Source organism: Centropristis striata, chromosome 1, assembly GCF_030273125.1.
Source record: "Centropristis striata isolate RG_2023a ecotype Rhode Island chromosome 1, C.striata_1.0, whole genome shotgun sequence".
NCBI classification, from domain to species: Eukaryota; Metazoa; Chordata; class Actinopteri; order Perciformes; family Serranidae; genus Centropristis; species Centropristis striata.
This window is the reverse complement of record NC_081517.1, coordinates 5123071-5147735: the sequence shown is the minus strand read 5'-3', so window position 1 is coordinate 5147735 and position 24665 is coordinate 5123071. Positions and strand designations below refer to the sequence as shown.

At 35.8% G+C, this 24665-nt stretch overlaps 1 protein-coding gene across 1 annotated transcript in view; it reads right to left on the bottom strand.

The window, feature by feature from the left end:
- rgs12b (regulator of G protein signaling 12b) overlaps window positions 1-24665 on the bottom strand; it is an 86249-nt gene that overhangs the window by 11930 nt on the left and 49654 nt on the right. The window contains 5 exon segments of the mRNA XM_059357211.1: window positions 886-1068; window positions 3086-3229; window positions 4019-4111; window positions 4850-5019; window positions 16564-16585. Of these exon segments, the coding sequence (XP_059213194.1) occupies window positions 886-1068; window positions 3086-3229; window positions 4019-4111; window positions 4850-5019; window positions 16564-16585 (612 nt within the window).

Below are 24665 nucleotides of genomic sequence, written 5' to 3'. Positions count from 1 at the left end.
GGATTTGCTCTGCAATTTTTGTCTGACTTCCTGTCAGAACGATCCGCTCTCTGTCCAGCTTGATGCGTGCTACTCGCGTATAGTGGCCATTCGTCCAGCTTTAGGCTTTTAAATGCCCTGTCCGGCTGCAGGCGCAGCCTTAATCCGGACACTCATTTGTCCTCCTTTTGAGAAAATAACAAAAAGGTCCGCCTTTTGACACGTTACCTTGTTAGTTGAATACTTATTGGCTACAATTGTGTGTCAAAAAAGCTGTGTCAAAATAAGTAATTTCATTGGTTACATTTTCCTGTCCGGACCTATCAACACATGGCTCATTTGAATATTCAAATTAGCCACTTGTTGATTTGCCACAAGCCAGTTGTTACCACCAGGCTGTCAATCAAGCTCTCAGCGACTGAAAGTCTGAAAATACCAAAGTGAAAGACCTCTTTTAACCCGGAATGGGCCAGAGAACATGGGTTTGTTACAAAAAGTAAGAAGGATGAGTTTAATTTTTTTTGTACATTATGTCGAAGCGATGTAGATGTGAGCAGCAAAGGCAAAGTAGCTATCAGAGACATGCTAGCACTGACTAGCATCGAGCTAATCAGAGTACAACTCTGCTTAAAACCAGATCATACCAAACAATTATCTGCTTTCATGTATGCAGAGTGTCCTCCTTTTTGATGTGAAGGAAATGGCCACCCAATACTCAAAAATAGAACAGACGTGTAATGCACGCGTTGATACAATGACTATCATGGCCACGTATTACTTGCAATACTAGCTCATGCGACACGCCGCAAACGCGCCAGGTGGATTTTGGTGTTACCCTAATACTGTGAATCCTGTGACTAGATGCAGCCAAGTGGACTTGTTTGTGGGGGCTTTGCATTGTGTTACCTTCTTGGGTGTGGACAGGTTGGAGCGGTCGGAGCCCGTGGTGCTGTGTTTGGAGGTGGGGCTGCTGGGGATGTGGTACGGGTCAGGCAGGGGCCTCCCTTCCACCTCCGCTAGCATACACTCCTGGTACAGCAGAGACTTGAGGAACCGCGTGTAGCTGTCAAACTTCATCAGGTTGAAGATCTAAAGGGGTGAAAAGGAAGGAAAGGAGGAATCAGTGGGCAACAGAAAATGAAGGAAGGCATTAACAAGCACACAAAAAAGGAAGGTAGCGAAAGGCAAAACTAGGAAGGAAAGAGAAGGAGAAAATGAAAATAAATAAATTCAAGAGAATGGGATGGCAAACTTTAAAGAAAATACTTAAAAATGATGTCATGAAGATGTTTACAGATATAGATCAAAAGTGATAGTCAAAGGTGCATTTCCAACACAAAGTTCATGGTACTTTTAGTCCCAGGAATACTTATCAAGGAAGTGAAAAATTCCGTCAGACTGCAGTTTAAAGACCCACAAATTTGTTGTTTTATGTTAAAAATCAACAAAAAATAAGCAAAGGATTTTTCTCGACACGATGACATTTAATGCTGATTAGTATTTACTGATGCACATAAGATGCAATTAATGAAATCCAGAGGAAAATAAAACTAAGAGTATCTGTCTCCACAGCTAATGATCTGTTGAGTTTTTGATCTTTATTCATTTATTTATTTATTTATTTATTTGCAGTTCAGAACGTTGTGAAACAACAACATGGTCTCAGCTCACTGCAATCTCTGTTTCTCTCTTATTTAAAAATGAGTCGACAGCAGAGCCAAACTTTATATTTAACATCTTCATTCCTAACTTTCTTGGAGGTAGAATGTCTTTGGTACCTAATTTAGACCCTGGTCCCTGCAGTTAAAACGGTTTCTGGTCCCTGGGGAACTAAATATCTCACTAACAGCCTCTTGACGTTTTAATGTTCACGCATGACTTCTGACATACAAACAATTTTATTTTCTTGTAGTCCTCAAATCCTCAGGGTTCCATAAATAAACTGTGTCTGGCCTCTGGGGAAATGTTATGCACTGCCCCAGAGGACGGACACTATTAAATCTATCAGATTTTGCGATTTTTGAGTAAAAGTGCTGCTTAAAATATAATGAAATTATTCAGGGGATCATGCAAAAGAAGGAAGAGCATGATGCGAGTACGGATGACCAAAAATCTGAACTCAATGGTACCACGGGATCTTTATGAGCCCAGGGGGACTTTGAAAAAGCTCATCTGAGGCTATGATGCATGTGTGTGAATGTGTTTGTTATCAGAAATTCATCTGAGCTCAGCTTTTGAAATCGATGGAGCTTTTGAATAACTTTCCCCGCCTCTGCAAAACGCACATCTGAGAAGACATTCACATCCAAGCTGCTTGTAAACCAGCCAAGATGAATAGTTGACCTTGTGCTGTGCTCTGTAATACTAGCACATTTTCAGTGGAGGTCTGTTTTGATTCAGTTTTTATGAGTAATAATCATTTTTTCCCTCAGGGAAAGCCTGTTTTCACTTCCCCCTCAGAGGTCAGTGTCATCTTAGTACAGCTTCAAGCCAAGATGCTTCCTGTTTGACACAAGTGGTTGCTAAATCATCTTGACATTTCAATAATTAAATATCTGAAGTCAAGGAGATTTTGGTTCAAATTGTCAACGTCCTATGCATTAATTTCTGTCTCTGTTTAGCATCTTTCAGTCTCTCCTTACATCACATGCATGGCTCCTTTTCTCTCAGAGTTTGGCTATCAGTCAGATTTTTCTTTTTTTTTTTTAAATTACAAGTATAAAGCTCCCAGGAACCCAAAATACAAACAAAGGACGTATGTTTTTATGGAGATGTTCCAATTTTTTCATTATTTATACACACAAAAACAGCAGAAAATAATGAAATAAATAAATAAATAAATATTAAAGCATCAACAACATGTCTATTTGCATGTAAATTAAAAAAGCAATAGTTTAGTACAAAGAAAATTCACATTTTAAAAATGGTCTAGAAACATAAATGGCACACTGTAAAAAGCCCCTATGATTGCACTTTCAACTGGCTTCCTCAGCTGGTCTACATATCATATATAAATAAAGTTATCACTGTAAATAAAACATGCTCAGTGTATTTTCAATAAATAGATGGACTCCAGAGGGTTAAGTGTGTTTGGTGTACACGTTACCTGCAATTGCTGCTCCTTGAACATGTCGGGTCGGGGGGCGTTGAGTATGTCATCAGCCAGCTGGGCCTGACTGTCTATGTTGACCGGTGTTGTGGCCTTACTGGACAGGAAGCTGTTGTAGATCTCCCTGGCACGCTGAGAGAGCTGCAGGAGGTGATGGAGGAGAGTTGGAGGTATAGATAAAGACAAGAAGGAATTATTAACCCTTTGATGCACAACAGACAGAGTTTTTATATTCTATATATTTGCAATAAATTAATTTCATCATTCAGTATTCCATGTTTTCCTCAATTAGTTTGTTTTTGGTCATCATACATCCTAATTTTATGTTTTCCTTTTTTCATTTTTTTTTATAAAATCCCTTTTTGTGTCACTACTCTTCTAATGCACAACATGGTCAAAAATTACCCATATCCATTTTTTAGCTAAGTAACTTGCTAAGCTAACTACTTAGCTAACTTCTTGGCTAAGTATTTAGCAAAATAGCTTGCTAAGCTAACTACTAAGCTAACTTTTTGGGCTAAGTAGCTTGCTAAGCTAGCTACTTAGCTAACTTATTGGCTAAGTATTTAGCAAAATAGCTCGTTAAGCTAACTATTAAGCTAACTTCTTGGCTAAGTATTTAGCAAAATAGCTTGCTAAGCTAACTACTTAGTTAACTTCTTGGCTAATAATACAAAAACTTTTTTTCTTCATAAAGTATGAGAGGCAAAAATGGAAATAATGATCTGTTGTTATCAAAAACAAGACATTTAAAGAATACTTAATAGAATATTCAATCATAAAATAAGTTGATATTAAAAGACCGCGGGTCATTTTTGACCCATGTTGTGCATTAAAAGGGGTTAAAATATGTTGTCATCAAAGGGTTAACACGTTATTGCTAGAAGGGTGTATATGGATGCTTGTATATGATCAAACATGGTCTGTTACCTGCTTCTTGTCATTCTCAGGGACATGGCTGAAGAACTCACATGACTGCCAAAACAGGATATTCTCCTCACTGAACTCTTTCTTTAGGAATTCCTGCAGCATGAGAATAAAATGTGGTTAAAAATGAGGAAATATCTGAAAAAAACCCTAATATAAACACAGTCAGAAGAAAGGTGATTTAGCATTTAACTTAGCAACATTGAAGCTGTTACCTGACGGCAAGGTAAAAAGTGTTGGAATGGATGCCCAAAATTTTGCATTGAAGTGAATGGGACGGCAGAAAAAAAAAATGTAAAGGGAAAAAGAACAATAATTGGAGATTTTCAAACGTCTACTTCTCCGGCATAATTTTACCTAGAGACTCCATTTAAACATTTTGTGTATTTATTTATTTTTAAATTTTGTGTCTTTTTTAGTCCTTTAGTCCAACATAAAATGTGATTTTGAATCTTTTTTTTTTACTTTGAAAACACTATCATGCTCAATAATGAATTTGAAATGTTGCAAATGTGGACAAAGGTGTCAAATATAATATATAAGAGGGTTCCATCCAGTTCTATCATTTTATACTAAATATATTTAACCGTGTCTCCAGTTTTACTTGATATATCATCATCAAACTGAAACTGGCCTCATGGAGTTTACAGCCAGAAATTTAGAGGTAAATTTACAGTAGGGCTCCACGCTGCTTTGCTTTCTAGTCTGGGTGTGATGAAGAAGTCTGGCTTTGGTGCTTTTGGAGACTCCAGTCCTTTTGATAGTTGGAAGGAAACATGGCCTGTCTGCTATGTGAATGTGCTGGCTAACAGCAGCCATGTGCCGTTATAGTACCGAGAAGTAGCGGACTCCCACGGGGTCCTGCAGCAGTCTCTCGAAGCACACGGCCCAGCTGGCCACTCTCCTCTCCGTGTGGCGCCGGTGGCTCTGAACGCTGGGCAGGCTGGCATTACTGTTCAGACTGTTGTCGCTGCTGCAGCCCTGCAGCTCCACGCTGTTGAGCTCTGAAACAGATTTATAGTTGTAGTGGTGGTGAGAATCACTGTGTACCTCATACATTTTTTCTGTTAATTACAATCGTTCCTTTATTACTGTATGTGCACATTTGCAACACCATAATGAATGGGTGCTGTGGTCTGGGATGGGTGAAATGGTTAAAAGCGAAGAGTTATTTTTTCCTTGTTTTGTTCTCTGTGTGTCCCTGAAGGCAGCACTATTATATCAGTATCATGGTGTGTCCCATGCTGGTGATAAGGCCAGAGTAGCAGCCAGTACAGCACTGCTGTGGTTTCTGTGTCTTCATCTTTCACTTTGCGAAACAAAAGCACACTTTCACTTTTTTGTTATTAATGTATTCATTAAAAAAAATACAAATAAATCGCTTTATGATTTACACTCTTCTATTCTTACTACAATCAAAATTAGAATATCATAGAAAAGTTTATTCATGTCAGTAATTCAATTCAAAGAGTGGAAATAACACATTATATAGATCCATTACACACAGAATGAAACATTTCATGTCTTAATTTATTTTATTTCTTCTAATTATAATGATTATTTATAATGAATATTACATTTAATGAAGACCTTAAATTCAGTGTCTCAAAAAATGTAATATTACAAAAGACTAATTTTAATGTTGTTTAATGTTTAATATGGAAATGTTGGCCTCTGAAAAGTATGTCCATCTATATGACTCAATACCTGTTTGGGGCTGTTTGACTTGAACTACTGGAAAACACATTTTCCATGATATTCTAATGTATTGAGATGCACCTGTATATTATATATCACAATATAGCAAAAACATGCAAAATCCCATATAAAACCATTGTCAAGCATTATGTCAAAGAACCACTAGTGTGCTTTGTGTAATAAAACACAACAACACAATATAATTCCACAGAAAGTCAATAAGTTAAAGTATTGAAAAAGATAATGTACTGCCCTAAGCTTTAAAAGCCGTATCTGTTAGTGTGTTCACATGCTCCATTGCACACGTTATCTCTGTGTATTTCTTGCAGTCGAGTTGATTTAATCTCCCGACAATGTTGAACTACTTTCCTAACACATTAAACCCTGTAGCTACCCATAAAGCACTATTTTAACACTTCAGTTAAGCAGTTTTGTGCATGAATGCTTTATCGATCTAAAGAGAGTCCCGATGCACTTCCAAATCATTTTTTTTTCCACCCCTAGATCTCAGCACATCTGAGTTTTTAATGTCTAGACAGACTTGCAAAGCAAAGGCACAGAGAGAAGCTGAGAACCACCAGAATAACAGGGCTCCAGGCCGGATGAACTGAAAGTGGGATGCTCAGTTGAGATAAAAATTTAACACAAGAACAGCCAGAGGGAAGGCATCACCGGTCAGCTGCCCACAACGACGCAAATCCTGTAAAAAAAACAACAACCTCAAAGACCAGTATGCTGCTCACAGCCTGTGTGATCTCAAATTTGTTAAGTTGGCTATTAATGAATAATTCCACTGTGATTTTTTTTTTTTTTTTACCAGTTTCATGTAATCAGTGTTTTCATACTGAGGATAAAGTTGTCTCATTCACTTTCATTCAATTTCAAACAGCATGGCAGTAAACATCTCATTTAGACTTCTGCTTCGTTTTCAATGTAAATCTATTAGTGTGAATGAGAGGCTAACTTCAGTCAGTCCATTCTCCAAATCAGTCAGTGTGTTTACATGCACAGTTTAATCGAGCTATGGTTAAAATTCCATTTTGGTGTATAATCAGACTTCTGTCCTTGTCCCAGTTTACATGCAACTGAGAAAATCGAATAACTGACGGGAACGTGTCCTCCTCCTCAACACTAGGTGGCGATATGCGTCGTTTCAGCGGGTTAATACGGCGCCCTTTCTGTTGACCTTTTATGTCATAATAAACAAGTGGAGAAAGGCGGGAAACTGGCATTTACAAACAACAAGAATAACACCATGGATGTTGATTTTGAGGGGAAGACAAGAATGCCGAATGCTGTTAGAGGGCTACAACAGAAGCCTGTCTTTGGTTCAACATTCAGTACATTTAGATGACACTTGAAAAAAACTAATTATTGACTTAATCCGACTATAACTGGACAACTGAAGTGCATGTAAACGTGTTAGTCCGACCAATGTCTGAATCCTCCACCCCCCTGATTGAGACACCCAGATAATGCAATATATGTGTATGACCACGGAACAATAACATTGAAGAAAGCAGGTAGCATTAGCTGGTAGCGTTAGCTGGTAGCATTAGCCGGTCGCCAGTCAGTAGCAACGGCACGAGTGTCGAACTGAGGTCAACCAGAAAGGGGGCCGTATTAACCCGCTGAAACGATACGTATCGCCACCTAGTGTTGAGGAGGAGGACATGTTCCCGTCAGTTATTCTATTTTCTCAGTTGCATGTAAACTGGGACAAAGACAGATGTCCGATTAGATGCCATAATCGTTTTTTAAGCTTAGCTCGACTAAACTGTGCATGTCAATGCACTGACTCTGTGCCGTTGCTACTGACCCACTACTATTACTATTTTTATATGAAAGTTTAATGTGAGTTTTATATAAATGGCACTTTACTGTGTGTGGAAGGTCAAGCTGGAGCTTTGATTCACTTGTTTCTATGACGACGTTACCAAAAAGAAAGGCAGCTGCTACCGGACCGTTTATTATCTGCCGTGTTGTTGTTACCGGAAGAAGTGGAAATGTTATATGATGTAATTTTGTGTCTTTTTTGTAATTTTTTTAAATAATTTTGTGTCTTTTTTTGGTAATTTTGTGTCTTTTTTTGTTGTAATTTTGTGTCTTTTTTTTTTTTTTTTAGTAATTTTGTGTTTTGTTTTTTTGGTCATTTTATCTTTTCCTAATCATTTTGTGTCTTTTTTTAGTAATTTTTAGTATTTCTGGGGGGTCATTTTGTTTTGTTTTTGGTCATTTTGTGTCTTTTTTAAGTAATTTAGTTTTTTCTGTTATGTTTTCCAAAACATTTGAATGTCACAGTGAAGTTGACCTTTGACCTTTTTGAATATAAAATGTGATCACTTCATCATTTTTTCCGTTTTGTAAGTTAATTAGTACATTCATTCTTGAGTTACGGCCAAAATGTGTTTTGTGAGGTCACAGTGACCCTCGTCTACCATAATCTAATCAGTTCATCCTTAACTGGATGTTTGTGCCAAATTTGAAGACATTCCCTCTTGATGAAGTATTGCGTTCATTAGAAAGGGACAGAAGGACAACTTGAAGACATAACGCCTACGGCAGCGGCTGTCATCAGCACAGAGACATAAAAATAGAGCTTGATATAGACAGTAAGTAATTTTCACCAGCTTTGTTAATGGAATTAAATGAAAATATTCAAAGAATAAGGTCAAAAAGCTATTGAAACATGAAAAAAATTAAGATTTAATGTTATATAGAAACAGTTACAATTAAAAAACAAGTTTTCAGGGTTTTATATAAGATTACTGAATATCTGCATTTCACAGATGGTACAATTAGCTATGCATGAAAAAGAAAATCAGCCACATGGAGAGATATTACTGTGAAAATGTTCCGTGAAAAACTGCTTTAAAGTTTTTTTTCATGTTTTTTAACTGGGCAGCCAAATGTGTTATAGGTATCTAAGTGTTGACACTGACATTTATTTCTACATGTATTGACGATGTAATATTTATGCTCAAAAATCATGATGATTTATTTGACATTTTACCCCAAAAATGTAGTTACTGCACTCTGGTTTTGCATTAAGGTGCATTACTATTAATAGTAATGCAGTAACTACAATGTTGTTTTAAAAGTGTTTCACAACTCTATTCAAATATTTGTGTATTTTAGACTTAATGTCATAAAGTGATGTTAATATATATATTTTAGTCTAAATATAATTTTTTCTCACCTTTTACTTAATCACTATCTAGATAATAATTTCCCTTTCAAATAAACTTAAAATTTCTGTTATTCTTGACTTCACTATTCAACACAATGAAGAACTACAATGCTACAGTGTATCACAGTCAAAGTTTAGCTTTAGTTTTGAGTTGGATTTTGTTGTTACTGCACTTTTTACAATATTATTTCTCTGAAATAAAGCAAAACTGAAATCTAAAACTTTGTCAAAAGCAATGTTATAATAGTTTTGTTTTTATTTTGATTAGTTTTAGTTATAATTTCGTTGTGAATTTTTGTTTTCAAATTCAGTCAGTTTTAGTTAGTTTTAGAGTGAGTTTGCTAGTTTTAGTTTAGTTTTTATTAGTTTTCGTGTTAGTTTTAGATTTTTTTGTAATGGGCTATGTGTGGGCTGCAAGATTTAAAGAGGTCATAATACATTTTGCCTTAATTACCCTTGGTTTATCCATCTCAGCCCCAATAAGGTTATTAACTCTTACAGTTCTGGGTGTTTTGAATTTTGGTTTGAGTGTAGACATCCCAGTCTCAGTAAACATATTTTCCATGTGTTCCTGCATGTTCAAATAGAAACACTGGATTACGTATGAAAAAAATTGATAAAGATGGAAACATTTTCACTATAATTTTAGTTAGTTTTAGTTAGTTTTGTAACCACACAATACAGTTTCAGTTAGTTATCGTTTCATTAAAAACTCTCGTTTTTTTTATTTATTTCAGTTAACAAAAATGTTTTTTCCAATTCTAGTTTTCATTATTCCGTTAGTTTTCATTAACTATAATAACCTTGGTCACAAGATAAAACAGACATAAAGGAGTTAATTTTAACTCAATTTCGACCAAAAACATAGTTACTGCAGTTATATTAGGCTTTGTAGGTCAGTATAGTCTCCCTGACGCAACAATTAGTTCACTTTTATCTTATAAAGGAGACACTTAACAGCATTGAGACCAACATTTGTGAACACAACAGCTGCCCTAACACACTCAGACAGGTTCCCCCTGCAGCTTGTTCCAAAACCATTATTTAACAAACCATCTGCACCTTGTGACCGAGGGGACTCCTTTTAAACTTGGCAATCACTGAAAGCAATTCAATAACTAAACTAAAGCTATGCTGATGCTCAACATCAAAGTGCATGTATTTAAGCTGGAGAAGAAGCATTTGAAGCACCAGCTGGATCCTCACCTGGGTAGAGCTGGTAGGAGCCCGTGTGGTGCCAGCGGGGCAGGTAGCGGTTCCTGAGGGGTAACCAAGCCCCTCCATCCATACTCTACACCCTATCAGGGCCCCTCACTCACTCACACACACCAGGTTGAACACACGGTCCAAGACGGGGCACACACACACACACACATAGCTGACAACATCACAGGAAGGAAGCACGAGAGAGAGAGAAAACAGGGAGAGAAGAAGCAGAGAGAGAGAGAGAGAGAGAGAGAGAGAGAGAGAGAGAGAGAGAGAGGCTGTTGGTGGTGGTGAGCAACCTGGCTGACAACCTGAGAGACCACAGAGAGTCAGGTCACAGCACACACACACACACACACACATACACACACACACCTCTGTAAGCTTCAAGATAGGTAAGTGATACAAGCACACACAGGTCTTGAGATGATAAATAATTCAGAGGGGAGGGAGGACGGAACTAAAAACGTTGGAGCTCAAGCGCATTGATGTGCCCACAAACACACACACACACACACACACACACACACACACACACACACACAAACAAAAAACCTGCAGTATTGATGAGGAGCTCGTTAAAGGAAGGCCACTACTGAGACTAATGAGGCCTGCAGCCCCCATACAGCTACACACACACACACACACACACACACACACACACACACACAGATTAAAAGAACAAGGAAGAATATCTGTCAGCCTACTCATGTTTTGACTTTTCTGTAACATCAAAACAAATCAAAATTTGTAGGATTGGTGCGCAATGCAAAGTGTAATATAACACTGTTATAAGCCATAAAAATGACTCTGCTAGAACAGTCTAATTGTTGTATTTAACCCTTTGATGCACAACATAGGTCTAAAGTGACCCGACACCAAGTTTTTATATTCTATATTTTTGCAATAAATTAATCTCATCATTCAGTATTCCAGGTTTTCCTCAATTTACTTTTTTTTGATCATCATACACCCTAACTTTTTGTTTCCATTTCTTACTTTTTGAAAAAAACAACTTTTTTATCACTATGCTTCTAATGCACAATGTCATTTTTGACCCAGGTTTGTGTGTAAACCTGATGAAATAATACAAAAACTATTTTTCTTCATAAAATATGAAAGGAAAAATGGATATAATGATCTGTTGTAATAAAAAAAAAGATATTCAAACACACAGCCAGCATTAAATAACATGGGAAATGAATGTGAGTCATTTTTGACCCATGTTGTGAATTAGAAGGTGTTTATATGTTGTGCATCAAAGGGTTAAGAGTAAAGTCTAAGCAAAATGAGTGTCTGTATGTGAGTATGTACACTGCAAAAAAGCCAACTTGTATTTTTTGGCCTAAAACAGTGATTTAAGTTGGTAAAACTTGGAAATATAAATTATTGACATTTAGGGCAATAATGTAAGTTAGCACAACAAAGGAAGCCAGTTGTCTGCTCAAAAACAAGTTGGTGAGTTGTTGTTGCTTATATCTTTAAGTTGGGGTTCAAAACAACAGACAATAGTTCTGATAACTCTTATTTCATTGTTGTGAAATTCGGTCATTATCGAACGCTAGCGGCTAACTGATGCTAGCCGCTAACTGATGCTAGTGGCTAATTGATGCTAGCGGCGCTGCTTGTTACAGCTACAAGAGTAGCCATTAGCGTATCAATGCTAACTCAAAATTGTGGTTGCAACATTAGCTGACATTTCATAGCAGCATTACAATCGTGCCACTTCAGCACATTGCAGGAGTTAGCAGAAGTAAGGATTAAAAGTTATTACAATTTAAAATTATAAATTAGTACAACTTACAGTTGAGTTGACCAAAATCTGAATTCAGAGTTGAGCAAACTCAAAAACAAAACTTAAAATATTTAGTTTAATTGTCCAACTTAAAATTTTATTGAAGTTTGTTGCCTTGAAATTTTGAGTCCACCCAACTTTTCTTTTTTTGCAGTGTATGAATCTCCCTCAATTTTCTCAACAACCATGATTACCCATGGAAGTGCAGTGTGGAGTACTAGCCCTTTGAGACCTACAAATGTTTATTAGTAGTGCGTTATGTACACACTGTGTAGTATATTGAAAGGAGACACCTATGAGCTGTTACGCTGCTGAACGCTATGCTGGCTACAGCTCTCACTCCGTCACAGTACATTTAAGAACAGATGAAGAGAGAGAGAGACCAGAGATGTTATATTTCATACTCGTCAAGCATCTGCAATCTAACTTTTGAAAATAAGTGCTTTTTGTTCCCAGAAATGGCCTGTTTGTTCCAAAATACAGTCATGGAAAAAAATATTAGACCACCATTGTTTTCTTCAATTTCTTGTTCATTTTAATGCCTGGTACAACTAAAGGTACATTTGTTTGGACAAATATAATGATAACAACAAAAATATCTCATAATAGTTTAATTTAAGAGCTGATATCTAGACATTTTCCATGGTTTTCTTGTTAATGATTTTGGTTATTATCAAGAAAACCATGGAAACAGCTTGATATCAGCTCTTAAATTAAACTCTTTTTGTTGTATCTATATATTTTTCCAAACAAATGTACCTTTAGTTATACCAGGCATTAAAATGAACAAGAAATTGAAGAAAAATGGTGGTCTAATAATTTTTTCCCGCTTTTTTAAAAATCAGTTCATCAACCTAAAACATTACAAATGGCAGTTTTTCTGTTACACATGATATGAAGTTGCAAAAGTGTACTTGTGTGTCTCAGTATTGAGCATACTATAGTTTAGAAACTCCCCAACAGAACTGTTAGGATTGAAGATAACATTCATAATTCAACCTTCACTAAGTTAATGAATTTCTCAACTCATTGATTTAAAGTGTGCACAATGAATGAACTGTCAAACTAGTGTCATGTTCCTTAATGTTTACTTGTTATATTATCTCAGAATTATGCAACATAAGAGATGCAATAACAAAGCAACAACACAACTTACAGACACTGGTTTTGTTCCGACAATAACATCAAAATGTGAATGACTGTCACATGAATTGCTGCTTGTTATGTGTACATGCAGCAACACTTCATTTATGTTGCATAAGATATATATATATATATATATAGTGGTGATATTGATCTATACACAAGTGTATAGATCAAGTGTCCTTACATCACAAGGAGAGCGAGCTTTTATCTTCACTTACAAACAAAATATCCTCTCTTCCACAGACACATGGTGTGAATAAGTGGCCATAAACACTTCTACACTGGAGCTGATTGTAAACATGTCTGCCATGCATTCTAGGCCCCTTTTGTCCCTTTTCTCACCTCCCTTTCTTCCTTTTATCTCCCATCTGTCACAAATTGTGTCTTTCATGTGTATGTGTGAGGCGTTAAAGAACCATTAAAAATCTCCTGAATCAGAGGCCTTTCGTTATTGTTGGGACATGCTAATTGCGCCAACAAGACCAACAGTTTAGCTCAAATGAGGCCCAGAACAATACAACACGACATGATGAAGGAACACAGAATAAATGCCTGAAAGGTTTGAAATGCTAATTTAACTACAGACCCAACAGAATGCTATTGAATATAGATATGTTTGTTTTGTAATCTAATATAAGGCTGCCCTCGCTTTCATTTTGGTCTCCGCTCTTTTCAAGAAACTTATAAGCACATCTCTGGTAAAAACAAGATTAACCCTCTGGAGTCCATCTATTTATTGAAAATACACTGAGCATGTTTTATTTACAGTGATAACTTTATTTATATATCATATGTAGACCACACAGCAAAATCAGGAGTGTTAATTCAACTCACAGATTGTTAAATTTAACACTTTTTCTGAGTTTATATAGTTCTTACGGAGTTAAAATTACACTTTGAAAAGTGTTAATATTTTAACTCTTTAATAGTGTTAAATTTAAAATTTATGACACCACATAAGTGCACTTTTAACTCCAAATTGTATTTTGTGAGTCTTTTCACTGTGAGTGGTAATTGTTAACATACATTGTGTTACTTTGACTCATTAAAGTGTATTTTTAACCCTAAAATCATACATTAAATCATACATTAAAAGTGCATTCTGTCTTTAGCCGAACATACAAGTCACTAAATCTGAAAATCAACTCCAACTGAAGAGAATCTAAATCAGGGGTCAGGTGTTAACATGTAACTCGCTTTTTGATCACTACAATGTTAAAACAACTCCAAAATCATCAAATTACTGAAAAAACAAAACTACAGATTTTGCTGTGCAGCTGAGAAAGCCAGTTGAAAGTTCAATCATAGGAGCTTTCACAGTGTGCCATTTATGTTTCTAGACCATTTTTAAAATGTGAATTTTCTTTGTACTAAACTATTGCTTTTTTAAATTTACATGCAAATAGACATGTTGTTGATGTTTTTATAGTTATTTATTTATTTCATTATTTTCTGCTGTTTTTGTGTGTATAAATAATGGAAAAATTGGAACATCTCTAGAAAAAACTATGTAATTTGTTTGTATTTTGGGTTCCTGGGAGCTTTATACTTGTAATTAAAAAAAAAAAGTAAAAATCTCACTGATAGCCAAGTTTGTGTGGAGAAAAAGGAGCCATGCATGTGATGTAAGGACAGACTGAAAAATGCTAAACAGAGACAGAAATTAATGCATAGGAAGTTGACAAATTGAACAAAAATCTTCTTCAGAGGTTTAAAGTGGTGCTTTTGCATGATTCTGTTTGCAGAAACTCAGTTTTTCAGATCTGTCAATCAAATTGGTGGACAAGAAGTGTTAATGGAATAACAACAGTGGTGGAAAAAGTATTCATATCCCTTACTTAAGTAAAAGTACTAATACCACACTGTGAAATTACTCCACTACAAGTAAAAGTCCTGCATTCAAAACTTACTTAAGTAAAAGTACAAAAGTATCAGCATCGAAACGTACTTAAAGTATCAAAAGTAAAAGTACTTGTTATGCAGAATGAACCCTCTCAGATTGTTTTATATATTCTAAATATATTAATGGATTATTATCATTGGTGCATTCATGTAAGCAGCATTTATTTTCTTAAGTAGGATTAATTTTATCTTCTTAACATACTGTCAATTTCAATAAATGTCAAATCACTTTAAATGTATCATTTTTATGTTAAATCTCGAACCTGAAAAGTAACTAAAGCTGGCAGCTAAATGTAGTGGAGTAAAAAGTACAATATTTGCCTCAAAATGTAGTGGAGTAGAAGTATAAAGTTGCATAAAATGGAAATACTCAATTACTCCTCTACAAGTAAAAGTCCTGCATTTAAAAATTACTTGAGTAAAAGTACAACATCAGCATCAGAAAGTACTTAAAGTATCAAAAGTAAAAGTACTCGCTATGCAGAATGGACCCACTAAGACTGTTAAATATATTATTGTATTATTATTTTTGATGCATTTATGTAAGCTTCAATTTACTGTTATCAAGGTAAGACTTATTTTAACTACCTAATATACTTTTATGTGGTTTAATTAATAAAAATATGTAATAATTTTAAATGTATTATTTTTATGTTGAATCTCGACCTGAAAAGTAACTCAGCTAAATGTAGTGGAGTAGAAGTATAACGTTGCATCAAATGGAAATACTCAAGTAAAGTACAAGTACCTCAAAATTGTACTTAAGTACAGTACTTGAGTAAATGTACTTAGTTACATTCCACCACTAACTAACAACTTCTTTAGCTGTGGACAATCCTATTATTATGAATTGAATTTTGGCAATTATCTTTTTAAATATTAAACTGTTGTATTAAATTAGCAATGCTGTTTAACAAACACAGCAGTGTAAATAAAAAAGAAAACTCTCATTTAGCCTTTTTTGTGCAGTCTGAACAGTTTAAATTGATCATGTTTATGCTAAATCTCGAAAGCTGTCAGCTAAATGTAGTGGAGTAGAAGTATAAAGTTGCATCAAATGGAAATATTCAAGTAAAGTACAATTCCCCTCAAAATTGCACTTAAATACAGTACTTGAGTAAATGTACTTAGTTACAATCCACCACTGACTAACAACATCTTTAGCTGTGGACAATTCAATTTCTTGAAAATAATTTGGCAATTATCTTTTTAAATATTAAACTGTATTTCAGGTGGTTTGCCACAACATGTTGTGCAGCTGCTCATTACTAATGTGGGTCTAACTTCAGGCAGAGCAGGCAGAGGTGGGGCAGATGTTAAGCAGGTCAAACCAGACTGGATGTGCATTTAGTAGAAGCAGACAACTGTTAATGATGTTTATGTCAATGGTTCATTGTCCACAACGACCACAACCCTACACTTTAAAACACAAGTGGCCCAACACAACAAGAGATTTATTTCATCCCATTAAATGTCGCTTAAAGTAGATCACAACAACCGAAGGCTGAGAGAAGCCAATTAGATAAGCCAATTAGAGATTACGAGAAAAGTCATAGATGTAAAACAATTATTGAGGATGTCAGAAGTTGGGAAGGTTTTTTTTTTACTCACCTCCATCGGAGACTGCAGCGGACTGAAAAGAGACACAGAAAGACATGGATTAGCAGATTCCCTCATCACACCGATGACACATATCCATAACAGCTCACACAGGACATGAGCGCCAAGAGGCAGCTGCCCGGGCATGCACTTATGGCCACAAGCACACACACACACCAACTGTGTTTCTCACAGGAGCTGGCTCATTATCACACACACTTTCACATCATGTCACAGTCAGGTTAGCGCCCACACTCATTGTCTTGTGAGTGGGTGGAATCTTATGTGAACTGGCTGTGCTGGCTCTGCAAGAAAGCCTCCTTTAGAAGGGGCGGGGCCTATTGTGTGTGTAAAGAGGTGAAGAGGGGAGTTGAGGCCTACCTGCCCCCGAGTTCACAGTGAAGTGTGATGTTAACCTGCATATCTCACCATCAACACACACACATAGAGGCTTAACACACAGTCGTTCATCAAACCTGGATCTAATCTAATCTCACTCTCAGCCAGACACATATTCAAACCAAACCCACTTGAGAGTCATGTCCCTTTTTCCCTAACGTAGACACAAAACAGCACTCAGAAAAACACACTCACACAGCATACAATGAAGTGATTTTTATCCCAGACATGCTGCGCTGGGATGAGATCATTCAACACAGACATCAGCAATGTAGCCAACTCTGGAACAAACTGTGTGAGAGAGCAGACAAAGGAGAGGCAGGAGGCAGCAATTGTGTGCAGCAATTAAAGACAGAAGTGTTCGTCAATGATAGATTACCAAACTCTCATCAGCTCTCTGGATAAATGATCCACACTGAGCCAAACTGTAAATCTGTCACAAGCTTTCGATGCTGTTAATCTGACTGCTAATCCTGCTAATGACTGGCTTTACGCTAACTCATATGATGGAAAGCCACGGAGTAGCTACAAGTGGATATTTGCTGGTACTGAAGATATTTTTGCATTTGGAAACTTTAATGATCTCATTATTACTCAGCACATGGAGACACATGGGAGTCTTCTGATGTGTCCATGGGGTTAACTCCTGGTCATCACTTAGAAATGTTCTTACTTCATATCTGAAAAATGTTAATTTCTCCCTCAGGTTGCCATGTTGAGTGACAACTGATTGCCATTGCCAAATACAGCAATACAGAAGACCCCAAAACCTTCCAACGGGTTTGAAAGTCATGTTTTTAAAAAAATCACAACATTTATCATAGCCAGAAACTGTAAAAACAGAGGGAAAAAGTCAGATTTCCACGTTTTCTTTATAATCATGAGTGATGAATGCCTGCATCAGAAGAAACAGCCAAATATACAGTCATTAAAAAATTATTAGACCACTTTTTTTCTTCAATTTCTTGTTAATTTTAATGCTTTGTACAACTAAAGGTACAGTTGTGTTTGTTTCCATTGTTTTCTTGATAATGATTTTTGTTATTATTTTATTATATTATTTTGTTATATTAAGAAAACCATGGAAAATGTCTAGATATCAGCTCTTAAATTAAACTCTTATGAGCTATTTTTGTTGTTATCATACTATTTGTCCAAACAAATGTACCTTTAGTTGTACCAGGCAATAAAATGAACAAGAAACTGAAGAAAACAAGGGTGGTCTAATATTTTTTCCATGACTGTATGCTTAGAATAGTCTTATTTAATCAAAATCATTTAATTCTATATGTCCCATTTACATTTTTTGCCAAAAATGAACCGTTTACACTAACTATATCAGGGATGGGCAACTTAAATGCTGCAGGGGGCCACAATTTTTCATGGACACTACCACAGGGCCACATATAGGACCGTGCACTTAACCAGATATGATGAAACTGCAATTTTAAATATGTTTACAGTGCAGTAACTTAACATATTTCATGCTCAAATGCATGTATAACAGTATAAATAGGAATACAAAAGGTTTGAAGCAAATAAAAAATAACCACTTACTGTGATTTCTTTTTTTTTTCAGTGTAAGAACAGCAGACCAACATTAATTGCAAGAAGTAATTTTGTGCATTTTTACACTGCACTTTTAAGATTCCATGCTCAAATGCATGTAGTTGTACTGAGGGCCACTTCAAGTGAGGGTGGGGGCCGTATGCGGCCCCCGGGCCTCCAGTTGCCCATCCCTGAACTAGATTCTGTAAAAAACATGAAATGCAACTGAGAAGCTATGAATGACTCAGCTGAGACCAAAAGCCACGTGACAAGAATTCAGCAGAACTTCAACTGAACTGCAGGCTGTTTACACAGAGCAGAGAGGAGAGGACAAGAGAGGTTGTAAGTAGGGATTGTAAAAATGTAAATAGCTCATTATGGTTGGCAATGTGGAGCCCACATTTAGACAAATACTGAAAACACTTGTGGCTACTTGTAAAATGATGTATATTTAGATTCCTTTTCCCCCCAATTTCACCTTGTGTATTTTTTTATTTTTTATGATTATTTCATTTTTGAGTGTACCTACTTCAGGCCATGGTTGAGCTGTTTCAATCGAGGAGCAGGAATTTAATACTGTAGTGAAAAAACGATGCCACAGTGAGCAAAAGGGTGATACTCATGAACACAGTACAGCTCATTGCAAAAATCCAAGAGCATTGAATACATATTTTCTTTGACCCTTTATAATATATACAATCTAAAGTCACTGTTTAATATGAATTTATAATCTATTTTTAAAATTTTCTGACATTTTTAGAGACACTGTAAGAACAATTCATTACCGTAACACATTTTTAAATAAATAAAAAACTATTTTTTTCTTTTGGCAACCACTTAAATATGCTCAAGGCTAGCTGGTATCACCAAAATGTATTTTATTATAATATACACATATTTTAATGCAAACAATTCTATCATTACCGTGACATTTAACCATTTTTTCTCATCAAATTTCATTCAGATTTTGTTCTTTATACATTGTTAAAAAACATTATGTTTGATTATATTCTGTTAATTTTTATCTGGATGCATTAGGTAATGAATTTGTGAATCAAAAATATGTTTAAAAATATAGAAAATGTTATTTTAACACAAAACAATGCCTTATAATGGCTATATTGTTCATTCATATAAAAGTGAAATATATTTAGTTTAATAAAGTATGTCTTTATAAACTTCACAGACATAACTTAGACTGGCTTAATGAGAATCACCCAAATGTGACAGAAGCGAAACAGCACAGCCCGAAGCTGCCTTTGGTACAGAGGGTTGTTAATAGTTTTAGCAGATTTGTAACACTTAGTTATTACAAAGAATGATATTATATTAAAATTAAACCCTGAACAGCATTTGCACAGGCATCCATGATATTGTGTCCACACGCTTTAGCCTTTTCCCCACAGAGTGAAAGCACACTAATGCAGGAGGATCACAGCTGCTACCTGGATTAAATCCTTCACTCTGCATGGGCAACCAGTAAACACTGGGAGCTACTTAACCTCCAGAACTTAGATGAACTCGGTAACCGTGAGCTTTCTGCAGTAACCTGATTAATTAAATGTTTACAGAAGACAGTTTACGCCATGGGTCTCAAACTCGCGGCCCGCGGGCCAATTGCGGCCCTCGTGAGGATATTTTGTGGCCCCCACCTTGATATGAAAGTTTAATGTGAGTTTTATAGGAATGGCACTTTACTGTTTTGTGTGTGGAAGGTCCCTTTAATTACTTTTTTGGTAATTCTGTGTCTTTTTTTTTTAGTGATTTTGTGTCTTTTTTAAATAATTCTGTGTCTTTTTTGGTATTTGTGTGTTTTTTTTTGGTCATTTTGTTTCTTCTTTAAGTAATTTTGTTTTTTTAATGTTATTTTGCGTTTTTTTGGTCATTCTGTGTCTTTTTAAAAAATAATTCTGTGTCTTTTTTTTTAGTAATTTTGTGGGGGTTTTTTTGTAATTCTGTCTTTTTTTCTGTCATTCTATGTCTTTTTTTTTTTTATTTTATGTCTTTTTTTGGTCATTTTGATACTGCCTCCAGCGGCCCCCAGGTAATTTGAGTTTGAGACCCCTGGTTTACACCAAGTGGAAAGCACAAGAGAGCTGGAAAAAACACATTTCTCAGCCGTGTGTGTGTATATACTGAAACTAAATGATTTCTAATGCAGTTTCTACAATAAAAAACATGCACGAAGAGTTGAGACAGGGACAAAATAATCATTACTGTACTTGTAGGAGTTCATCTTTGTGTTTAAACAATGAGTTTACTAAAACTGAAACTGCCACTAATAAAAATAGAAGCCAATAGTAGTCTGAATTAGTCAGTTTCCACAGCTGAACAACATGCTGTAAAAAATCAGACATACACACATTGTAATGGAAAAAAAAATGTGCTCTGTCGTCTGGATGAAGCAGCTTATAACACTAACACGCCAAGAATGACACATCCTTGCTTCATATGCAGATTTACAGTAACCAGGTTACCACAATGCATGTAAATGCTCGCTCAGATTTCCCATCATAACCTGATTTCTTCCAGCACCTTGGTTTTTGATTCAGTGCATGTAAACAAAGTCACTCTCCAGTCAATCAATTAAAAACAAATTCTCACATTAAGTCCATAATAAATAGTTGGATGGCCAAATCTTGTAAATCCTTACCCAGATTCAATGTACATCTATGAACTAATCAGATCTTACCTATGGTAGGGCTGGGCGATATGGACCAAAATATAAATAATATAATATATATATATATAAATATATCATATCCCGATATATTTAGGCTGAATATCGATATATATATATATATATATACACATATATACACAATATATATCCCGATATATATATATATATATATATCCTTTATTTAACCAGGTAAAAAAGTCTCGTTGAGATTTAAAAAAATCTCTTTTTGGCCAAGAAAACAGCATAAAAAGTGACAAGTTACAACACTTAAACACAGTTAACATAAACTATTAAATACAATTAAATACAAATACAGCCATCACAACATCAGTGAAAGAGCCTCAAGTCGAGACTCATACGGAGCAGTCAACCCCAACCAAGGAAAATTATTTCTTTATCCTTTAGAATCGATTTAAATTCACTTTTATGTCGATATATCGCCCAGCCCTAACCTGTCGGGCCCCCTGCTGCAGCATATGCTGCTTTGATTCTTGTGCGTCTTGGCCATTTCCTAACTTCAACCAGGCTGTCCAAGCCAGATGGCAGTGCCAACTTAATCACTGGGATTAGCTATTTCAGACCGTCCGTCCTTGGAAGCCTAGAGGTTGGCACTAGCGTGTAGAAAAGAGATTTAATGTGACTTTATAGCCGTTGATTGTGGTTGAAACACCATCACACAGGACAAGAGGAAACGACAGAGGAAGAAACCTCACCAGTGGAAACTGGTTACCAGATCCTTACCCTGATTACACTCCCACACATTTCACATCTCGCACATTTCAACAGCAAGTATTGTGTGTGTGTGTTAAACCTCTGAAGTCCAGGAGATTTTGGTTCAAATTTGTCAGCTTCCTATGCATTAATTTCTGTCTCTGTTTAGCATCTTTCAGTCTGTCCTTACATCACATGCATGGCTCCTTTTTCTCCACACAAACTTGGCTATCAGTCAGATTTTTCATTTTATTTTAATTAAAGTATAAAGCTGCCGAAAATACCGAAAATACAAACAAAAGACACAGGTGTCTATGGAAATGTACCATTTTTTAACCATTTATACACACAATAACAGCAGAAACAATAATACATAATAAAACTACAAAACAGTCTATTTGCATGTAAATTAAAAAATAGTAATAGTTTTCATTGTATAAAGAAAATTCACATTTTAAAAATGGTCTAGAAACATAAATGGCACACTGTGAAAGCTCCTATGATTGAACTTTCAACTGGCTTTCTCAGCTTGTCTACATATCACATATAAATAAAGTTATTACTGTAAATTAAACATGTGTGTTTTCAATAAATAGATGGACTCCAGAGGGTTAAGACATGCTGTGTGTTTTATAAACGTGATATATGCATGTGCATTTTTTTTCCTGTCATTTTGCGTCTTTTTTGGTCATTCTGTGCCTTTTTTAAAAATAATTCTGTGTCTTTTTTTAGTAATTTTGTGTTTTTTTAAAGAATTTTGTTTTCTTTTTTGTAATTCTGTCTTTTTTTGTGGTCATTTTGTGTCTTTTCAAAAAACAATTCTGTCTTTTTTTGGTTATTTTGTTTCTATTTTAAGTAATTTAGTTTTTTTCCTGTCATTTTGAGTCTTTTTTGGTAATTTTGTGTCTTTTTAAAGTCATTTGGGTTTTTTTCTGTCATTCTGTGTCTTTTGTTTTCTAATTTTGTGTCTTTTTTTGGTCATTTTGATACTGCCTCCAGCCTCCTATGATTGAACTTTCAACTGGCTTTCTCAGCTTGTCTCCATATCATATATAAATAAAGTTATTACTGTAAATAAAACATGTGTGTTTTCAATAAATAGATGGACTCCAGAGGGTTAAGACATGCTGTGTATTTTATAAACGTGATATATGCATGTGGTCACCATCTGCTAGAGATGTCTTTAGTATGTAGGGTGCATTCTTCTGCATGTGTGTGTTCGCCCCCAATCCCCATTCAGCTCCAGTGTGATCACTTCCAGACGTACTCTGTGGTTTGGCCCCTAGTCGAGGCCCCAAGTCCCCTCTCCTCTCTTTTCCTCCCAACCATCTTAAACTCCTTCTTATTGTTTGTTCTTTTCCTCCCATGCAGTCACCCCACTCTTTCTCTCTTTGTGCCCTGTTGCTACCTCTCTCCTTCCAGCCCTCCTTCAACCCTTCCTCAGTCATTCCAGTGGTGTTCCCCCTCCTCTCCTGGCAGATCCGGGTCATTCCTGACAGCCCACAGGGAATGACTGGGGGGTTTTCCAGACTTTCCCTTCTTCAGCTTCTCTCCCCTAAGCCCCTATTCACAGAGAAGGCTGGAAAATATAACAGTCTTGATAATAGAGAATGAAAATATCAAATATGTCCCTCACAGTACACTGTAAAAAAATCTGTTTAATTTACGGTAAAATACTGGCAGCTGTGGTTGCCAGAATTTCACCGTAAAAAATACAGTGAGTGGGTTTTCTACTGTAAATTTACATGTAAAAATCAGCAAAAACTCTAATTTAGACTGAGTTTTAGGGTAATTGTGTCCTTGTGACATTGTGTTATTTCTCCTTTAATTCTACATGAAAAAAACAGTTTAGAATTTTTGTTCTATTCCTTGATTTACGGTAATTAAAAGCATCTGTGGTAGGGCTGGGCGATATGGACCAAATTTAAATGTAAAAATCAGCAAAAACTCTAATTTAGACTGAGTTTTAGGGTAATTGTGTCCTTGTGACATTGTGTTATTTCTCCTTTAATTCTACATGAAAAAAACAGTTTCGAATTTTTGTTCTATTCCTTGATTTACGGTAATTAAAAGCATCTCCAACGGTGATATTCAATTTTTTTTATTTTACTTCCTTTTTCTGACACAATTTGACAGTGTTTTACTGTAATTTCTACAAACATGTTTACAGTGTAAGCCACAAAGTGTGTTCTACTTTTAGCCTCTACTGCTTTCAGAGAGCTCTACTTTACCTCTGAATTACTGGCAGTGCTGCTGTGTCATAGCCACAATATTGTCTGTGGTTATTTATGCTTATGCTGGTTGTTTACAGATATTAATGGGGCTTTTATGTCCTATATATCATACAGTAAATGCACTGATAGGATCAGCAGAAAAAGGTGACACAGCAGCACATGACTCCACATATGCAGAGGACTCGGTTCCAAGAAAAACCTCAGAATGTGTGTGTGGTTATGAATTGTATAGATTCAAACAGAGCTGTAGCTAATGTTTTTTTCTTATCAATTAACATGCCAGTACAGTATTTCTTTACCGTTATAACAGTCAGATATCGATAGAGTCAGTTACACTGTTGCAAAACAGCCTTTTCTAGGAACGTTTTCATTACATTTTAGTGTGCAGGCTTGTCAAATTGTGTTTTGATATTTAGTGCAGATACATAAATTAAAGATATCAACCGGAGAGACTGAAAATCCTGCAATTTCACATTTTAGCAATGAAGTAGAATAGCAGTTTGGTTCTACAATAATTAACAAGCGGCAACCTTCAGGGC